General features: G+C 43.4%; 1 protein-coding gene across 3 annotated transcripts in view; it reads left to right on the top strand.

Moving 5' to 3' along the window:
• PKHD1 (PKHD1 ciliary IPT domain containing fibrocystin/polyductin) overlaps nt 1–22,189 on the top strand; it is a 1,006,139-nt gene that overhangs the window by 15,061 nt on the left and 968,889 nt on the right. For 2 of the 3 annotated variants that reach the window (XM_082249888.1, XM_082249886.1), the window contains exons 5-6: nt 10,256–10,343; nt 21,472–21,529. In XM_082249888.1, the coding sequence (XP_082106014.1) occupies nt 10,256–10,343; nt 21,472–21,529 (146 nt within the window). The remainder of the gene's footprint in view (nt 1–10,255; nt 10,344–21,471; nt 21,530–22,189) is intronic. The other variant, XM_082249887.1, reaches the window with a different exon arrangement.

Here is a 22,189-nt window from a genome sequence, read left to right as displayed (position 1 = left end):
CACCATTAATTTGGGATTACAAATATCACGTTGAAGAGTGATAGGAGCTCCAACTGCCGGTGAAGATTCCGCTAGGCCTTGCTAGGGCAGGAACTTACTGTCTTAAAGGGGACCCGTTAGAATACTGTTAGATCCTTATTGAAGGGAAGAGGAGGTATTTCTAGCTCTGGTTTTAGAAGAGGTTCAGCCAGAGTTCAAGGTTAATATAAATATATATATATATATATATATATATATATATATATATATATATACAGGGAGTGCAGAATTATTAGGCAAATGAGTATTTTTGAGGATTAATTTTATTATTGAACAACAACCATGTTCTCAATGAACCCAAAAAACTCATTAATATCAAAGCTGACTATTTTTGGAAGTAGTTTTTAGTTTGTTTTTAGTTTTAGCTATTTTAGGGGGATATCTGTGTGTGCAGGTGACTATTACTGTGCATAATTATTAGGCAACTTAACAAAAATCAAATATACAGTATACCCATTTCAATTATTTATTTTTACCAGTGAAACCAATATAACATCTCAACATTCACAAATATACATTCCTGACATTCAAAAACAAAACAAAAACAAATCAGTGACCAATATAGCCACCTTTCTTTGCAAGGACACTCAAAAGCCTGCCATCCATGGATTCTGTCAGTGTTTTGATCTGTTCACGATCAACATTGCGTGCAGCAGCATCCACAGCCTCCCAGACACTGTTCAGAGAGGTGTACTGTTTTCCCTCCTTGTAAATCTCACATTTGTTGATGGACCACAGGTTCTCAATGGGGTTCAGATCAGGTGAACAAGGAGGCCATGTTATTAGCTTTTCTTCTTTTATACCCTTTCTTGCCAGCCACGCTGTGGAGTACTTGGACGCGTGTGATGGAGCATTGTCCTGCATGAAAATCATGTTTTTCTTGAAGGATGCAGACTTCTTCCTGTACCACTGCTTGAAGAAGGTGTCTTCCAGAAACTGGCAGTAGGACTGGGAGTTGAGCTTGACTCCATCCTCAACCCGAAAAGGCCCCACAAGCTCATCTTTGATGATACCAGCCCAAACCAGTACTCCACCTCCACCTTGCTGGCGTCTGAGTCGGACTGGAGCTCTCTGCCCTTTACCATTCCAGCCACGGGCTCATCCATCTGGCCCATCAAGACTCACTCTCATTTCATCAGTCCATAAAACCTTTGAAAAATCAGTCTTGAGATATTTCTTGGCCCAGTCTTGATGTTTCAGCTTGTGTGTCTTGTTCAGTGGTGGTCGTCTTTCAGCCTTTCTTACCTTGGCCATGTCTCTGAGTATTGCACACCTTGTGCTTTTGGGCACTCCAGTGATGTTGCAGCTCTGAAATATGGCCAAACTGGTGGCAAGTGGCATCTTGGCAGCTGCACGCTTGACTTTTCTCAGTTCATGGGCTGTTATTTTGCACCTTGGTTTTTCCACACGCTTCTTGCGACCCTGTTGACTATTTTGAATGAAATGCTTGATTGTTCGATGATCACGCTTCAGAAGCTTTGCAATTTTAAGAGTGCTGCATCCCTCTGCAAGATATCTCACTATTTTTGACTTTTCTGAGCCTGTCAAGTCCTTCTTTTGACCCATTTTGCCCAAGGAAAGGAAGTTGCCTAATAATTATGCACACCTGATATAGGGTGTTGATGTCATTAGACCACACCCCTTCTCATTACAGAGATGCACATCACCTAATATGTTTAATTGGTAGTAGACTTTCGAGCCTATACAGCTTGGAGTAAGACAACACGCATAAAGAGGATGATGTGGCCAAAATACTCATTTGCCTAATAATTCTGCACTCCCTGTATATATATATCTATATATAGATATATATATATAGATATATATATACTACAATAGCTTTGAAAGTTAGATACAGTGATAATACAGTCAGTTAACATCATTCTTTGAATATAACACTCTGTTTGCTGAACATTTATTTCCACAGTGTCGCTCTCTTGAGCCCCGTTGTGATTAGTGGACAAGAATAAAAATTTAGATATTTTAATATATTTGTATGACCATGTTATGTTTTGAGTATGTCAAGTATTCATGTTGTATTACTTTTGTATATTGGTTCTACACATTAAACCAGATACATTTCAACTTGAGTATTATGACTATTGGGTCCACCTCATATAAAGTCCTGCAGGGCAATCCTCTCCTTTTCGTTGTGGTTAGTGGTGTTTAATTAATAGACACTGCTATATTTGTTATTACTGTATTTTATTTGTTATCAATAAGTTTGATTGATTTACTCTTTTAAACCAGATACATTTCAACTTGAGTATTATGACTATTGGGTCCACCTCATATAAAGTCCTGCAGGGCAATCCTCTCCTTTTCGTTGTGGTTAGTGGTGTTTAATTAATAGACACTGCTATATTTGTTATTACTGTATTTTATTTGTTATCAATAAGTTTGATTGATTTACTCTTTTCTTCAGTAAATAATAAGATTCGTATCCCCATTGTGTCAGTGTATTTTTGGAGATTACCACTGAAATGTTGGAACCTAAAGGGTCTAGTGGGTTTAATAGTTCTCAGGGTCAGGTGAGTGCAGAGGAACTTCCGCTAATCAGCAGCCCTCAAGGGGGCAGTGCTACATACACACATTATATATATATATATATACACACACACACACAGTATCCCACAAAAGTGAGTACACCCCTCACATTATTGTAAATAGTTTATTATATCTTTTCATGTGACAACACTGAAGAAATGACAGTGTAAGTAGTGAGTTTGCAGCTTGTATAACAGTGTAAATTTGCTGTCCCCTCAAAATAACTTAGTGCACAGCCATTAATGTCTAAACTGCTGGCAACACAAGTGAGTACACCCCTAAGGTAAAATTTCCAAATTGGATCCAAAGTGTGAATATTTTGTGTGGCCACCGTTATTTTCCATTCCCTATTTAACCCTCTTGGGCATGGAGTTCACCAGAGCTTTACAGGGTGCCACTGGAGTCCTCTTCCACTCCTCCATGGTGGATGTTAGAGACCTTGCACTCCTCTACCTTCCGTTTGAAGATGCCCCACAAATGCTCAATAGGGTTTAGGTCTGGAGAGATGCTTGGCCAGTCCATCACCTTTACCCTCAGCTTCTTTAGCAAGGCAGTGGTCGTCTTGAAGGTGAATTTGGGGTCGTTACTTTGTTGGAATACTGCCTTGCGGCCTGGTCTCCAAAGGGAGGGGGTCATGCTCTGCTTCAGTATGTCACAGTACATGTTGGCATTCATGGTTCCCTCAATGAACTGTAGCTCCCCAGTGCCGGCAGCACTCATGCCGCCCCAGACCATGACAATCCCTCCATCATGCTTCACTGTCGGCAAGACACACTTGTCTTTGTACTCCTCATCTGGTTGCCGCCACACACGCTTGATACCATCTGAACCAAATAAGTTTATCTTGGTCTCATCAGACCACAGGACATGGTTCCAGTAATCCATGTCCTTAGTTTGCTTGTCTTCAGCAAACTGTTTGCAGACTTTTTTGTGCATCATCTTTAGAAGAAGCTTCCTTCTGGGACGACAGCCATGCAGACCAATTTGATGCAGTACAGCGTATGGTCTGAGCACTGACAGGCTGACCCCCCACCTCTTCAACCTCTGCAGCAATGCTGGCAGCACTCATACGTCTATTTCCCAAAGACAACCTCTGGGTATGACGCTGAGCACGTGCACTCAACTTCTTTGGTCGACCATGGTGAGGCCTGTTCTGAGTGGAACCTGTCCTGTTAAAGCTGTGGTTTTGGCCACCATGTTGCAGCTCAGTTTCAGGGTCTTGGTAATCTTCTTATAGCCTAGGCCATCTTTATGTAGAGCAACAATTTTTTTTTCAGATCCTCAGAGAGTTCTTTGCCATGAGGTGCCATGTGGAACTTTCAGTGACCAGTATGAGAGAGTGAGAGCGATAACACCAAATTTAACACACCTGCTCCCCATTCACACCTGAGACCTTGTAACACTAACGAGTCGCATGACACCGGGAAGGGAAAATTACTAATTGGGCCCAATTTGGACATTTTCATTTAGGGGTGTACTTACTTTTGTTGCCAGCTGTTTAGACGTTAATGGCTGTGTGTTGAGTTATTTTGAGGGGACAGCAAATTTACACTGTTATACAAGCTGTACACTCACTACGTTACATTGTAGCAAAGTGTCATTTCTTCAGTGTTGTCACATGAAAAGATAAGAATAAAATGTTTACAAAAATGTGAAGGAAGTATCCAAAACAAATTTATTTTTTGCACACTTACATTTAAAACAACAGGCCTGAGGAAGGAGGTACAGCCTCAGAAACAACGTTGCTGCCCACCCTCATCATTGTTGCTGCTCCTTGTTTTTCGCCGGTATCCGCAGAGGATCTGGCGTCTGGGGGTAACGCCACTTCCGACACCCAGCACCTTGCTGCCTATGCGTCTGTGGGAGATACGGCAGCTGACTGTGCATTTGGGGGATACATATTCCTGCTGCTGCAATCGGCACTTTGCATGCAGCAGTGCCTGTGCTGGCACCTACGGCTTTTGTGTCACCCCCCCGAACCATCTTTTGGCTTTTTTCCCATGAGTATGATCTGCTTGTGTCTACACCGACTTGTGCTGTTTTAAATGTAAGTGTGCGAATTATAAATTTGTTTTGAATACTTCCTTTACTGACTTGGCACATGATCGGAAACGCCTCTGATTGCTTCCAGATCATCAGTAGAGACCGGATTCACACTGCTCTGACTTTGCCCTGTGACTTCGTCCCCGACTTCCATGTGACTTCAATGAACAGGATCCAACTTTTAGATGATTGTGACTTGTCCCATTGAGCAATCAAAACAATTCATTTGCTTCTGGTATGGAGGCAATCTTACTTCAAATTTATAAAAAAGAAAAAATGGCATGGGGTCCCCCCTTGGTACATACAAGGCCCTTTGAATCTGGTTTAGATATTGAGAGGAACAACACGAAAAAAATCCATACCAGACCTTTATCCAAGCATGCAGCCCAGCAGGTCAGGAAAGGGAGGGGGGGGGGACAAGCGAACGACCCCCCCTGGACCATACCAGGCCACATGCTCTCAACATGGGGGGGTGCTTTGGGGCAGGGAGGGGGCTCCGCACGCCCCACATCTCAAAGCGCCTTGTCCCTATATTGTTTTTGGTAAAAGAGAATTCCAATAAGCGAATTGGTTTGATTCGTTTGATTGGTTTACACAAACTTTTTGTGTCTACAGACTATGGTATATATTTATAGATTTAATAAATATTTTTTTTTTTTTTTTTTTTTAGTAATAGCGGCAAACAGCAACTTATAGTGGGACTGCGATATTGCGGTGGACAATTGGACACTACCTGACACTGACATTTTGAGATTGAGACTAATACAGTGATCAGTGCTAAAAATATGCACTGTCACTGTACTAATGGCACTGGCTGGCAAGGGGTTAAACATCTAGGGTGGTCAAAGGGTTAACTGTGTGCCTAGCCTGTGTTAATGTGAACTGCGTGAGGTGCTTTTACTAGGGGAAGTGATGGATTTTCTTTCCCTGCTTTGCAGGGACACAAAATTCATCCCTTCCCCCCTCTCAGAACTGAGATATGCCTTGTTTACATAGGCAGATCTATGTTCTCAGTGTTTTATTGATGATTGGTGGGTGCCAGGGGACATCCAATGTTCAGCACCAACAGATCAGCTTCTTCTGTGATTAATTACAGCAGAAGCAGCTTGCCGGCAGCACGCACGCGCCCTCTGCAGGTGAAAGTGAGGAATCACATATATATATATATATATATATATATATATATATATATATAAGATTCTGCCCAGGAGAGCTGCCCTGTAGCAGTAAATCTACTATGGGGTGGTCTTGATCTTAATTACCATATCCCCAGCAGAGGCATCTTGCTGAGAAATTTTAAAATATGGATTTTGGACAGAAAGGAGTAAGGTCGGCCATACATTATGCAATTTACTTTCCTTCAACCACGGGTTGAAGGTAAGAAAGCTGCTCGATACTTGTGTCGCTATTGTGTTTTGCTGGTGGGGAGTCTTCTCCACCAGCAGAATACAATGATCACTGCTGGCGGCTATAGCCGGGGTGAAAAAAGCTAGACAGGCTGGTTGTACTGAAGTTGATCAATGGATCAACTTTAGAACAACCAGCCTGCCCATAGAGACAGATAGAAATTCAGCCGGTTCCCGCTGAACCCGACAAATTTTAATCCGTATATGGCCAGCTTTAAAAAGAGCCAGCCATGACTAAACTTGTTCATGAAATGGAATGATCAGGCTTACAGTTGATCTTTAGTCAACTAATAGGGTATGGAAGGGTTGGAACATCTATCAGGTATTTATTATTGTGGATTAGCACATTGTTCCAAGTCAATCTTTCAAGCATTGAAGCCAGGCATCCACATTTGCAAGAGGTCAGCAATGGCAGCCTATACATAAAGAAACCAGCTTTTCAGGACCCTAAACCCACAGCTGATCCAGAGGAAGGCAAAAACTTCTTATTAAGCTTGGCCCAATTTACTCCAGCAAAAAAAAACAAAAAAAACAAATACCCTGAGTCAACAACCTACAATGATATTTATTGTTCTGTGAAATTACATGTACATTCATTCTGTGCAAATGGGGGACATTTGAATGCTATTAGACCATTTTCTGTCCAGGTTGAATTTTTTTCATTCATACAGAATAGTATCAATCAGGAAAATACCACATTATAGGCCAATAGGTTGAACTGATGTTCATGGAAAATAGATACCTATTTACTATGATTGACAGCGCCATCTAGTGGCCATAATATAATATAATATATTCCTGATTCACACTATTCTTTCTGAATATCCATACACTTTCACAGGATGAATAGGGGGTATAAACTAAATGCAGCCCTGGTCAGAGAAATAGGGTGAAAATTCAGAAAAAATATATGAAAGAATGTAGGTATATATATATATATATATATATATATATATATACAGTATCTCACAAAAGTGAGTACACCCCTCCTAAAATTTTTGTAAATACTTTATTAGATCTTTTCATGTGACAACACTGAAGAAATTACACTTTGCTACAACAATGTAGTAGTAGTAGTGAGTGTACAGCTTGTATAACAGTGTAAATTTGCTGTCCCCTCAAAATAACTCAACACACAGCCATTAATGTCTAAACTGCTGGCAACAAAAGTGAGTACACCCCTAACGAAAATGTCCAAATTGGGCCCAATTAGCCAATTTCTCTCCCTGGTGTCATGCGACTCCTTAGTGTTACAAGGTCTCAGGTGTGAATGGGGAGCAGGTGTGTTAAATTTGGTGTTATCGCTCTCACTCTCTCATACTGGTCACTCGAAGTTCAAAATGGCACCTCATGGCAAAGAACTCTCTGAGGATCTGAAAAAAAGAGTTCTTGCTCTACATAAAGATGGCCTACGCTATAAGAAGATTGCCAGGACCCTGAAACTGAGCTGCAGCATGGTGGCCAAGACCATACTGCGGTTTAATAGAACAGGTTCCACTCAGAACAGGCCTCACCATGGTTGACCAAAGAAGTTGAGTGCACTTGCTCAGTGTCATATCCAGAGATTGTCTTTGGGAAATAGACGTATAAGTGCTGCCAGCATTGCTGCAGAGGTTGAAGGGGTGGGGGGTCAGCCTGTCAGTGCTCAGACCATAGGCTGCACACTGCATCAAATTGGTCTGCCTGGCTGTCATCCCAGAATGAAGCCTCTTCTCAAGATAATGCACAAGAAAGCCCACAAACAGTTTGCTAAAGACAAGCAGACTAAGGATTACTGGAACCATGTCCTGTGGTCTGATGAGACCAAGAGAAACGTATTTGGTTCAGATTGTGTCAAGTGTGTGTGAAGGCAACCAGGTGAGGAGTACAAAGACAAATGTGTCTTGCCTAGAGTTAAGTATGGTGGTGGGAGTGTCATGGTCTGGGGCTACATGAGTGCTGCCGGCACTGGGGAGCTACAGTTCATTGAGGGAACCATGAATGCCAACATGTGCTGTGACATACTGAAGCAGAACATGATCCCCTCGCTTCAGAGACTGGGCCGCAGGGCAGTATTCGAATGTGATAATGACACCAAAACACACCTCCAAGACGACCACTGCCTTGCTAAAGAAGCTGAGGGTAAAGGTGATGGACTGGCCAAGCATGTCTCCAGACCTAAACCCTATTGAGCATCTGTGGGGCATCCTTAAACAGAAGGTTGAGGAGCGCAAGGTCTCTAACATCCACCAGCTCCGTGATGTTATCATGCAGGAGTGGAAGAGGACTCCAGTAGCAACCTGTGAAGCTCTGGTGAACTCCATGCCCAAGAGGGTTAGGGCAGTGCTGGAAAATAATGGTGGCCACACAAAATATTGACACTTTGGGCCCAATTTGGACATTTTCACTCACTTAGGGGTGTACTCACGTTTGTTGCCAGCTGTTTAGACATGAATGGCTGTGTGTTGAGTTATTTTGAGGGGACAGCAAATTTACACTGTTATACAAGCTGTACACTCACTACTTTACATTGTAGCAAAGTGTCATTTCTTCAGTGTTGTCACATGCAAACATATAATAAAATATTTACAAAAATATGAGGGGTGTACTCACTTTTGTGAGCTACTGTATTTACGATTCCTTTTTGTTAAGTTCTTTCTTTTTATTTTTTGTTTTGTGAGTGGGAGATTTTTAAAACCCATCACATTTTTAGGGGGGCTTTCTATGTCCCATTGGGAAAACAACACAGAAACACAAGAGGAAGTAAGAGAAAATCTCTCCCATGCTGAGGAAAAATCTCTTCTTACGCTATGTCCACACTGATCCAAGACAGAAGTCTATGACTTCCGATCCAACTTCATGTCCGACTTCAATGCGACTTCAATGGACAGGATCTGAACTTTTAGCCGACCATCATACCAAACCCTTTGAAACTGGTATAAATCTTGAGGGGGGAACGTCACACCAAAAAATAAAAAACGTTTTGGGGTCACGTGAGGTCACAAAGGCAGGGTCTTATGGTGACATCGCCAGATGGCCACACCCCATGGCTATATAAGAACTGGCAGACATTGCAGATGACACAATGGCAGGAGCCAGCGTCAGAGCAGACCGGGTCAGCAGCGGAGAAAAAAGCAGTGCCTCAGAAGACACATCACCGAATGGACAAGACAACAGAGAAGACCGAGGGAAGAACACATCAATGGGGGAACCATAGAAAGAAGACAGGAACTACGATGGGGAACATTCTTCACTTTTAATAAAGGACTTGTCAAAACTGTCTCTTGTTTTTATTTACACTACTCTGATTTTTTTAGGGTGAATGGGTAGGGTACAATGTACCCCATATTCATTCACATAGGGGGGCAGGATCTGGGAGCCCCCTTGTTAAAGAGGGCTTCCAGATTTTGATAAACACCCTGCCCACAGACTCCCACAACCACCGCCCAGGGTTGTCAGGAAGAGGCCTTTGTTCCCATCAACATAGAAACAGGGTGCTTTGGGGTGGGGGGCACAAAGCATCCCCCCTCTATGCTGAGGGCATGTGGCCTGGTATGGTCTAGGAGGGGGGTGCACTTTGCCCATTCCCACCGCCCTTTCCTGTCCCACCAGGCTGCATGCTCGGATAAGGGTCTGGTATGGATTTTGGGGGGGGGGGACCCACGCCAATTTTTTAAAAATTTTGGTGTGGGGTTTCCCCTCATGATCCTCAGAGTACAAGTTGCATGTCACAAGTTGAATCAGTTAAGATGATGATGATGATCCCGACTTCCATTCAAATCAAAGGGCTTAAATCGTGCCCAAGTTGGACTAATGTAGTGCAGGAAACATTTTCAAAATCAGACGGACACAAGTCGGACCAGTTAAGACGGCTCCCATAGGGAACCATTCATTTTGACATTTCATGCGACTTGTGTTCTGAAAGTCATAGCGTATATCGGATTAGTGTGAACCGACCCTTAGTTAGACAGCTTACTTCAGAGTAGATGCCCCCATTGTAATATTTCTCCTGTTCTGACTTTCCCATCATATTCTGTTCTGATGACAATGGCCAGCAGGACAAAATAGAGAGGGTAAATCTACATACCAGGTATAATACAGAGAGCAGTAAAAACCTGACAGGTGGTCAAAGTGTTACCTAATCTATGCTAAATAAAAAAAGTTTTAAGAACTGTTTATATGTTGAATGTGCTATATTTGATTTCACCAGCAGGTGGCTGACATTTTTTTATTTTGTAAAGCAGATCAGCAGGACAAGAAGGTGCGTATGAGGTTTTGGTATTCCATGGTGGACAACAAGTCATGCAGGCAGAAAAAGTGATCTTTAAGGTAATTACTAATTAGTTAGTTGTTATACAAGTATATGTTTTACATCAGATGTCATAAAAGCAATATGGAGTCACTCACAGGCTTTTTGTGTAGTGGGGCCCCCCCACCAATCACAGGGATGCATGCACAGGCATAACATACAAACTCAGCTGGGGTGATGAACAATCTTGTAACAGATCAATGCTCTGCCCTCAGTTACACATTGATGGATGAAAAAGACAAGTAAATGTCTCCTGCACTCAAATGTTGCATGAAATCCAAAGAGGTGGTGGCTAGATAGTTGGCATCTATGGTTTTGCTGCCCTCTCAGGATGATGGGTATCCACATAAACTGAAAGCATAAAAAAACAAGAGAATGGTGCACCGACCTAGTGCAATACCATAAAACATTTATTGGAAATGGATAAAAGTCACAACATACATTATACTCACAAAAGTATGCTGTGTATAAGCATAAACCAAACAATTCCTTCGGCTATCCAGAGACCTCAGAACCGTAATCCTTAATAGTGACAAGCGAACTTGAAACTGTCCAAATAGATAGGGCTTACGCGTTTCGAGGGAGGGGGGGCTCTGAGGAAGAGGGTCCTCCCTCGAAACGCATTAGCCCTATCAATATGGACAGTTTCAAGTTCGCTTGAAACTGTCTCAGTGTGTGGGCATTGCTGCAATGGGTGGGCATTGCTGCAATGCATCCTGGGATTGCCCATAAATACGGAGGGAGCATGTGACAGGGAGTCTTTTGGCAGGAGCAAAGTCCCAGGAGGAGGTGGACGGCTGTCTCTCCTCCTGCAGGTGTGAGAAAGGTGGTTCAGGCAGTCGGCCTAGTGAACCAGGTGTGGAGCTGAGCTGCAGAGGATCCAGAGCGCTGACAAGTGGAGCTGGTGGCAGAATCATCTTGGGAAAACAGTATCGTGAGCACCAGGAGATCAGCCTAAGGGTCCGCCTAGGAGAGGGGACCACTCCAGAGAGGTCAGGGGATCAGGAATCTAGCTCACACAAGGAGTGTATCAGTAAAGGGGGTGCCGTGTAGTTGACCCTGAAGATTAGGAACAAAGGGGGTGCCAGAAAGGGTCCTGAAGTTGTTCTGCAGTACAGTTTACCTCAGGATAGAGTTTACCTCAGGATAGAGTTTACCTCAGGATACAGTTTACCTCAGGATACAGTTTACCTCAGTATACAGTTTACCTCAGAAAGTTCATTCAGTCCTGTGTCAAAGCTTGTGACAAACTGAAGCAGCGGCCTAGCCGTGACTAGCGTTACTCTGTGTTACTCAGCGTTGCTCAGCATTTTCAAGCCGTCCCAGCCTATTGTGCATAGTGTATAAAGTTGGAGTATCCCACTCATTCCCTTCTCCTATCCAAGTTCTAAATAAAAACACAAAAACTAAAGACTGTTTCCTGACTGAGCTAAAACACTTGGGAAAAATGTCAAACTGTCATGTTTATGCTAATGGTAACCCAGGGGAACCCGTAATCAGCAGCTCCCAAGGGAATAGTGCTACACTACTAAAGGCCCGTACACGCATAGCGATTGTCGGCCGTAAATATTCGGCCAACGTCCGATCGGCCGATTGTCGGCTTGTTAGTATGATGCTTCCGACAACCGACTGCGACTTTTTGGCCGAACAGAATCTGGTGTGCAGGCTTTAAAATTTTTGTTGGCCAACACCAGAACGGCCGATTGTTCCTCAGTCAGTACAGAATTCGGCCGACAGACAGCAGATTAGCAAGACTGGGCATGCTCAGAGAAGAAAAAACACACGGAAAGTTAACCATCACATGACATCACTTCTGCAGTCGGCTGTTGTTGGCCAACAAAATTCATGTGCAGTCTTTAGCACTTTTCAACCGACAGGACAGCACCGGACAAAAGACGGCCGATCGTTCGGCCGACAATCGGTGCGTGTGTACGGGGCTTAAGGCCCCTTTTACACATACGGTCCGTTCAGTTCATCAGTTCAGTCACGTCAAAATGTATCAGTTTTCCATCCGTTTTTCATCCATTTTTTATCCGTTTTTTGTCAGTTGTCATCCGTTTTTCGTCAGTTGCTATCCGTTTTTCATCCGTTGTCATCCGTTTTTCATCTGATCCCTTTTTTATTGACGGATGAAAAATAGGGCATTCATCCGTTCAAAAAAACAGACATTGATGGAAGCGGATGAAAACGGATGTTAATGGATGATCATCCGTTGTCATCCGTTTTTACATAGAGATACATTGATGTCCGTTTTTCATCCGTCAACGGATGGATGAAAAACGGAAAAACGGACAGCATGTGTAAAAGGGGCCTAAGGCCCCTTTCACAGATACGGTCCGTTCAGTTCATCAGTTCAGTCACGTCAAAATGTATCCGTTTTCCATCCGTTTTTCATCCATTTTTCATCCGTTTTTATCAGTTTTTCATCCATTTTTATCCGTTTTTCATCCATTTTTCATTCTGTTTTTCATCCATTTTTCATCCGTTTTTCATCCATTTTTATCAGTTTTTCATCCATTTTTCATTCTGTTTTTCATCCATTTTTCATCCGTTTTTCATCCATTTTTCATCCATTCTTTTTTACATTCACTGCCAATGCAAAAACGGATGAAAAACGGACCGTTTGTCCGTTTACATCCCTTTTTCGTCCAATCCGTTTTTTTGACAGATGAAAAATAGGGCAATTATCCATTCCAAAAAACAGACATTGACAGAAGCGGATGAAAACGGATGTTAACGGATGATCATCCGTGGTCATCCCTTTTTACATAGAGATATATTGATGTCTGTTTTTCATCCGTCAACAGATGGATGAAAAACGGACAAACGGACAAAGGGACATTCCAAAAAACGGACATTGACGGAAGCGGATGAAAACGGATGTTAACGGATGATCATCCATGGTCATCCCTTTTTACATAGAGATATATTGATGTCTGTTTTTCATCCGTCAACAGATGGATGAAAAACGGACAAACGGACAAAGGGACATTTCACCGTATGTGTGAAAGGGGCCTAAGACACAGGCTGGAGGGGCGTGACGCAGCCTGTGACTGGCAGAAATCTGCCCACACCTTGTTATTTTCAAAAAATAATAAAGATTTGATTTCAAATATATCTTTGCATAACAATTTCAAGCAGTTTATTGATTATAATTATTTATTTTTACTCTGTATTCCAAAAGCTATTTTTTTTTTGTTTTTGAACATGTGACCAGCAGCAGAGGACTAGAAGCTCCTCCTGCTTACGCTTCCCTGCAGACAGGCTGGGAAAGAGCTGGGTCATGTGACAGCTGTATATCATTTAGAAAAAAAAAGGTAAATTTTTTTAAATAAAAAAAAAATCACAGTGCCGCTATCCACATACAGAAATAAAAGAGACAATGTAAATATAACAGTGTGTGTTTAGTATTAGTATTAGTAAGCGTAACTCCACTTTTGTTGAGAAAAAAACTTTCCCCTCTGGGTGATCTCTGTACATTACAAGGATTATAACAAACTTTGTTGCAGATTTCTATCTTTTGCTATTCTGAAGAAATCATTGTTTGTTCCTCTGTGCTGAGTGGGTCTAATGGGAGTGATTTCATAATTATCTATCAGCTGTGTCATCTGCAGGGCTCTAATGAGGAAATCTGCTGGGCCTGCATCCCTTTAGACGTGTTCCTATTGGGAGTATCTCACCAAAAATTACATATTTGTTGCAGGGTGTGCCAGAAATCTGAATTGTATCTTAGGCAGACTTCTGGGAAAATTGGTGAGCCAATCACACAAGCAGGAAATGATGTTTCTGGGGTGTGGTCAGTATACATTCTGTGTACAGAACACCTCCAGGTAGCCATATTGCATTTTAGAAAATTACAACAGCTGCAGATTGAAAAGGAAAGGTCATTTTTAATAACATTCAATTACAATATGACTTGTGTCACAATTGTATACGCTATATTGTTTTTCCTTTATTTGCTATTTTTCTTTCTACACGAAAGTGGAGTTACCCTTTAAACGTTTCATTTAAATAAAAAATTGCACTTACAACAAAGCACTTTAAAATTCGCATAGAATATACTCCGTGTGTTAGCCTGTCCTCCTGGGATTTGCGTAGTGGGGTGACGTCAGCACCTCGCTCCTCCAACGCGTTTCGTCCCGGGGCATATTGACTCACCGCTATATTTTCTATATATACTGGCCAACCACCGCTCTTTATGACATGCCTGTCTATGTCATGTGTTTGTGAGTTTAACGTATATCATTTGAGCTCAGGAGAGCCTTGTTTGGGTTACATTGTCTTCTCTCCCTCCTGTAGTGGGTGGGGTCTGCTGGGCCCCTCCCACAGCTCTGCTCTCCGCACAGGCTTTGCACCACACAGTGATGATGTCACCGCTATGTTTACAAGGTAATATCTGGGTTTGCAAAGGCATTTGATGCACACAAAGTGGATTTATATACTTTGCAGCTATTGAGGAATATATTTTGATTAAAGTTTTTGTGCCCAAAGTTAAACCTTAATTAACAAACAAAATGTAATCGAAATCGTATTAATTATACAAGCGGGAGGTCAGACGCACAGGACACAGAGAGACAGACACCAGGCGTTAGAGAGATAAGCACTGACCACCAGCTGACAGGTAAACTTTCCCTGATGTGTTCAAACTTGTCAGAGCCTCCAGCAAGCCGCACAGTGCTGGCATGAGCCGCGCTCCAACACAAAGGCGCACATTGTCCTCTCCGCAGCCAGGAATGTGACTCATTAACTTCATTCCCCGACCATATTTAATCAGAACTCCGAGAAGATCTTCGTGGCATGCGAATACTTCTCATATTAAACAAAAGGGTCCCTAATGCCTGCCAGGCGTCTGCTGCCCACTAAATAATTGGCAATCTGCTTATTACAAGGGAAACCTTGAGAACTTATGTAACTTGTGTCTCACTTGTAAAAAATAGATTATTGTTCCTCTCGTCAAGCTGATAATTAACTTTAGTGGCACTTAAACGTACCTGTAGTTTAATAATTAAAGTAGAACCATAGGCAAAACTTTTTTTTTTTCATTTTGGATAGAGCAAGGGAGGGTTATAACCCTTATCAGATTTTTTTTTTTCGTCATCTGTATTTCTTTGCGGAGATTTCCCTTTACTTCCTATCCCATAGCCTAACAAGAAGTGAGAGAAAACCCTGCAATATAAATTAAAAGTGGTGTTCCGCCCTCCCCCTCCCCCTCCCAAAATTAAAATTCAGCAAGCTACACATACTGTAGCTGCTGGCTTTTAATATTAGGACACTTACCTGTCCTGGAGTCCAGCAATGTCGGCACTGCAGCCAATGTTTCCATCAGCTGTTGCCGCCATAGTCGGTTAGGGAACCCGGCCGTTAATCCTTGTGGCTTCACGGATGGGCCCCTACTGCGCATGTGCGAAGAGCGCTGCGCTATCTTACTGGCCCCCAAGCAGAGGAAGGAGGAGGAAGGAGGGAGGAGGGAGGAGGCCGAACTTCTGAGGTATCTTGCGAGGTCCGGCAGTAGCGGGACAGGGTACCTTTCAAAAACAGGTACCCTCCCCCCCCCCCCCCCGAAAGGTGCCAAAAGTGGCACCGGAGGAGGTGGAGACAGATAAGCGGAAGTTCCAATTTTGAGTGGAACTCTGCTTTAACCGCTTCAACCCCCCCCCATTCACTGCTGGTGGGTACTGCTGGCTGGTACTGCTGGTGAGTACTGCTGGCTGGTACTGTTGGTGGGTACTGCTGGCTGGTACTGTTGGTGGGTACTGCTGACTGGGTCCCTACTGCGCATGCACGAAGCACGCTGCACTATCGTACTGGCTCAGAAGCAGAGGGAGGAGCAGGGGGTCGAACGACGGTAGACGGGACAGGGTACCTGTCAAAAACAGGTATCCACCCCCCCTCCCCCCCAAAAGGTGCCAAGTGTCGCACCAGAGGGGGGGAGGAGACAGATAAGCGGAAGTTCCACTTTTGAGTGGAACTCTGCTTTAACCGCTTCACCCCACCCCTTTCACTGCTGGTAGATACTACTGGCTGGTACTGTTGGTTAGTACTGCTGGCTGGTACTGCTGGTGGGTACTGCTGGCTAGTAGTGCTGGTGGGTACTGCTGGCAGGTACTGTTGGTGGGTACTGCTGGCTGGTACTGCTGGCTGGGTCCCTACTGCACTTGTGAGAATCGGGCTGCGCTCTCTTACTGGTCCAGAAGCAGAAGAAGGAGGAGGAGGGGGCCGAACTTCTGACGTACCTCGCCGCAGCAAGCTCCAACGGAACTGGGGACAAATAAAAGGTACCCGCTACCCCCCTAAAGGTGCCAAATGTGGCACCGGAGGGGGGAGGAGACAGATAAGCGGAAGTTCCAATTTTGAGTGGAACTCCACTTTAACCGCTTAAATCCCCCCCCCCCCTTTCATGACCAGGCCACTTTTTGTGATACAGCACTACGTTACTTTAACTGACAATTACGCGATCGTGCAACACCGTACCCAAATAAAAAAAATTCTCACAAATAAAACGTTCTTTTGGTGGTATTTGATCACCACTGGGTTTTTTAAATTTTGCACTATAAACAAAAAAAGGCCGACAATTTTGAAATGTTTACTTTCTGCTTTACACTTAAGGCTCCGTTCACATCTAGGCGTTTTGGGGCATTTTTGGGGAGTTTTTCTGCTCTAGGATCAGCTCTCAAAACGCCCAACAAGACAAATCCTATTCATTTCAATGGCCCCTGTTCACATCTGAGTGTTTTGACGCTGTTTACAAAACGCCGAACGCACAAAAAAGTACATGAGCTTCTTTTTGGGCAGATTACAGGCGTTTTCCATTGGTATCTATTCAATCAAAAAACGCCTGCACAAAAAAAGCCTGTAAATCGCGGTAAAATCGCGGTAAAATCGCTGTAAAAAATGCACGAAAACGCTACGCTCAGGTGTGAATGTAGTCTTAAGGGATAGTTCACCTTTACCACAAAACTGCCTATGCAGATAAGGGGCATCTGTAGATAAACAAACAAACTGTGCAGCTCTGAATAAAGTTAAATAAAGCCCTTTCTATAGGTGTAGACCGTTTACATACCTTATGAAGCCTGACTGGAGTACTCCCAGTACGTTGCTTAGTGAGGCCTAGTCATCACTGCTCACCTCCACCATCACAGGAGTGACCTCTCAAAGCTCAGAGCTATTGCATCAGGGGAAAGTAAGAGTATGTGAGGGGGTATGAATCAGAGAAAGAGCTCACTCCAGTGATGGTAGAGGTGAGTAGTGATGACTAGGCCCAGACATCCCAACCTGCAAAAATTCATTTCAGGAAGGTGACTTCGACTGGACTTGAAGCAATGCCTGTGTAATCTTGAGGTCTCTGGAGCTCAAAACGCATCAAAGTAGGACCAAATTAGTGCAGGGACTACTTTGAAGTTGCTTCGACTTGAAGTCGCACAGATATGAACGGTACTCATTGGAAATCATGGAGTATGACTTTGCAGTCCCAAGTTGCACAAGTGTGAGAGGAGCCTTACCTGCATATGCAGGTTTTTTGTAAAGGTGTAATATCCTTTTAACCACTTAAGCCCCGTAAGATTTTACCCCCTTCCTGACCAGGGGGTTTTTTGCGATTCGGCACTGCGTGACTTTAACGGACAATTGCGCGGTCGTGCGACGCTGTACCTAAACCAATTTGACATCCTTTTTTCCCACAAACAGAGCTTTCTTTTGGTGGTATTTGATCACCTGTGCGAATTTTTGATCAAACAAAAAAAGAGCGTCAATTTTGCAAAAATAACAATATTTTACACATTTTTTTATATGAAATTCCCCGAAAAAAATTTAAAAATCAAAATTTTTTAACTTTTTTGGCCAATTTGTTTTCTGCTACATATGTTTGGTAAAAAAAAATCGCAATAAGCGTATTTTGATTGGTTTGCGCAAAAGTTAATGCGTTTACTAAGGGAAAGATTTATGTTATTTTTGGTGGGTTTTTTTTTAACGAGTAATGGCGGCGATTTTTTTTTTGTGGGACTGCGACATTGCAGCGGACAGATCGGACCCTTGACTGACATTTTTGACACTTTTGGGGGTACCAGTGACATTACTACAGTAATCAGTGCTATAAATATGCAATGTTACTGTAAAAATGACACTGGCAGGGAAGGGGTTAACTTTATTGGTGATGCAGGGGTTAAGTGTGTCCCTAGGGGCGAACTTCTAACTGTAAAGGGGTGTGGCTAGTGATGTAACCACAGAGACATACGATCCTACAGGATTGTATGATCTCTGCAGTTAGATCAGGGAGAATGACAGACGGCTTTGTTTACATCAGCCGCCTGCCTTTCTCCCTCTCCACGGAGAGATCGCGAGTGACCGGCGGACATTGGGTCCGCCGTTCACACGCGCGGACTTGTTAGGGAACGAGTGGGAGCGGGAGCGTGCCTCCGGCGGCACGAGCTCGCCCCCTAGAGGCTCACAGGCTAGCGACGTAGTCCTTTGTACGGCTTTATACTGTCACTGTCAGCTCCGATCTCCACTCTGTTGTAGAAAGTGAATTCCTCTTCATAGGGACTCCTGGGGGCATTATTATACAGACACCCCCCGCCGCCTGCTCCCTCCCACCCTCACTACTCCCACCCTCACTAGGCAGTGGGCCCGCGATTGCCGCTAGGCACCCGCGATCGCTCCCCGCTGAGAGAGAAGAACGGTCAGCTATTGTAAACACAGCGGACCGTTCGTCTCCCTGTAATGATCACAGAGCTCCTGTGATCCTTCTATATAGGATCACAGGTCTCTATGATCATTTCACAAGCCCATCCCCCATACAGTTAGAAAACACTCCCCTAGGCTCACACGTAACCCTTTGATCACCCCTAGGTTAACCCCTTCCCTGCCAGTGTCATCATTACAGTAACAGTGCATTGATTACTGTAGTAATGTCACTGGTCCCCCCAAAAGTGTCAAAAATGTCAGTCAGGTGTCCGATCTGTCCACGGCAATGTCGCAGTCCTGCTAAAAATCGCAGATCACCGCCATTACTAGTAAAAAAAAAAAAAATAAATACATAAAAATTACATAAATCTTTCCCTTAGTTTGTAAACGCAATAACCTTTGCGCAAACCAATCAAAAAACGCTTATTGTGATTTTGTTATACCAAAAATATGTAGCAGAATACAAATTGGCCTGAAAGGATGAAAAATTTTGATTTTTAAATTTTTTTTGGGGAATATCATATAGCAGAATGTGAAAAATATTGTTTTTTTTTTTTCAGAATTGTCGCTCTTTTTTTGTTTATAGTGCAAAAAATAAAAATCGCAGAGGTGATCAAATACCACCAAAAGAAAGCTATATTTGTGGCAAAAAAAGGACATCAATTTTATTTCGATACAGCGTTGCACGACCGCGCAATTTTCCGTTAAAGTAACGCAGTGCTGAATCACAAAAAATGGCTTGGTCATTAAAGTGGAGTTACACCGAAAAGTGGAACTTCGGCTCATTTTCTTCCCCCCCCCCCCTCCTCCGGTGCCACATTTGGCACCTTTCAGGGGGAAGGGGGGAACGGGTACCTGTTTTGACAGGTACCCTTCCCCACTTCCGGGAGACGGTGCCGCGGCGCTGTGTTTCAGAAGTTTGGCCCCCTCCTCCTTCCCCCGCCGCCGAGCCAATCTGAATGCGCAGCGCGCTTAACGCATGCACATTAGGGACCCGCCTGTGAAGCCGCAAGGCTTCACTACTGGATTCTCTTACCGGCAATGGCAGGGGCAACACCCAACAGCTGATGGCAACATCGGCTGCGGTGCCGACATCGCTGGACTCCAGGACAGGTAACTGTCCTAATATTAAAAGTCAGCAGCTACAGTATGTTTTTTTAACAATTTTTGGAGGGGGAGGGGGTGAGACTGAAACACCGCTTTAAGTGGTCGAGAAGTGGTTAATCGTCTTTCAAAGTCTCTTTAGAAACTGACACTTCCGGGAGTGTCGATCTCACTGCTGCTGTTCCCTCCTGTCAGAATGTTCTGTGTCAGCACATGTTAAACTGATTGGCCCTTAGTGCTGCCCCCTCCCTCTGCCAGCCTCTGTGCTGCTTTAGGGGAATTGCAGATCTTGGAATGTCCCAATGAGATTTATGATTGTGTCTAGAGATGAGCTCTCTTCTAGTTGGTGTTGGGGGGGTTTAATCTGGTCCGTGGTTATAACATAGTCATCTCTTTCTGCACTTTAGACCTCAGATTTAAATCGCATTGTTTGTCGCAGACTTGTGAATTTTGGAGAAAAGAGGATGGCACTCCTAGTCCTTCCCCACATTAACACAACTTCCCCTCTTCTATTAACTAAGTTTGGGGTCACCAGACCTCATCATTGTCATAGGAGGCATTACAGGAAGCTGATGTCAAATCAAATTCATTTACTGACACTAGTTCCCTTAAAAGAGGAAGTAAACCCTCCTCTGCAACTATTACCTATAGGTAAGCCTATGATGAGGCTTACCTACAGGTAGTGGAAATATCTCCTAAACATGTACCGTTTAGGAGATATTTACCTTACATGCAGCCAGTGACGTCACTAGCGCATGCGCTCTGAAGGAACGGCCGTTCCTTCAGAGCCCCGTCCTGTGAACGTCGGCTCCCGCGCGTGTGCGTGGGAGTGACGTCACCGCGGCTCCGGACAATCAGATGGCCGGATGCCGCGATCCCGGAAGATGGGTGACTGGACATGTCGCCCATCATACAGATAAGCGGGTGGCACGGCGGGGGCTCGTTCTAAGGTAAGTATTTCATAATGAGCTAGTATGCAGTGCATACTAGCTCATTATGTGTTTCTCTTTCAGGTTGCAAAAAAATAAATAAAAAATTGTATGGGTTTACAACCTCTTTAAAATACTCAGTCCCATCATGATATATTATGAGCTATTGAGCTCTGTAAAGTTTTTTTTTTTTTGAACAGGAGGTAAGAAGAAACTAGCAAACATTTAAAATGAGCCTACAGCTCCACCTGCTGTCTGAAAATGAGAATACATGATATTGATGTGCTACATTTTATATTTACTTGACCAAAAAAAGGAAAAGATATGGTTTTCAGTTTTTTTCTTTTTTTAGTCTATTGTTGTATATTGTGACAAAGGATGAATTCATCCATCCAGGCTTGTAGTCCTTGGTTATAATTTGATTATTTTTCTACAGTTTTCACTGCTGAAGACCCCTGTGATTTTTGATGTCAGCCCATCCAGTGGAGTGCCTGGTAAGTTAAGAGAAACTTTTTTTAATTGCACAAAATCCACAATACAGGCGGTCCTCGGGTTACAAACATCCGACCTACTTGCCAACATTTGAAAAAAATTTCCAGGGACACTTTGCAGCACAGCTATCAATTACTTACCACACCCATTTCCCCGAAGCTCCGCCCACTCAACATAATTAATCTCCGCCTACTTATCATCAGATTATAGTCTACTCAATATAGAGAGAATTACAGGAAGTTACATAGTTACATAGTAGGTGAGGTTGAATAAAGACAATAGTCCATCCAGTTCAACCTGTGTAGGTGTGTGTGGCTGTAATCATCTCACATACCCTTGAATGTTCTGATCTTTGAGATGTACGTCTAAGAGTCTTTTGAAAGCCACCATACTACCAGCAGAAACCACCTCTTGTGGTAGAGAATTCCACAATCTTGTAGCCCTAACAGTAAAGAACCCCCCACGTTGCCTGAGATTAAAACGCTTCTCCTCTAATCGCATTGTATGCCCCCGAGTCCTCATGCAATCCCTTCGACTGAACAGCTTTTTTTCTAAGCTGAGATCACCATTGAGATATTTCAAAATTGCTATCATGTCCCCCCTCAAGCGTCTCTTCTCCAGGGAGAATAAATCAAGCGTTTGCAGATGCTCTTCATAATCAA

Source organism: Pelophylax lessonae (assembly GCF_965119305.1).
Source record: "Pelophylax lessonae genome assembly, chromosome: 3".
In the NCBI taxonomy this organism is placed as follows: domain Eukaryota; kingdom Metazoa; phylum Chordata; class Amphibia; order Anura; family Ranidae; genus Pelophylax; species Pelophylax lessonae.
This window is presented reverse-complemented; position numbering and strand designations above follow the sequence as displayed.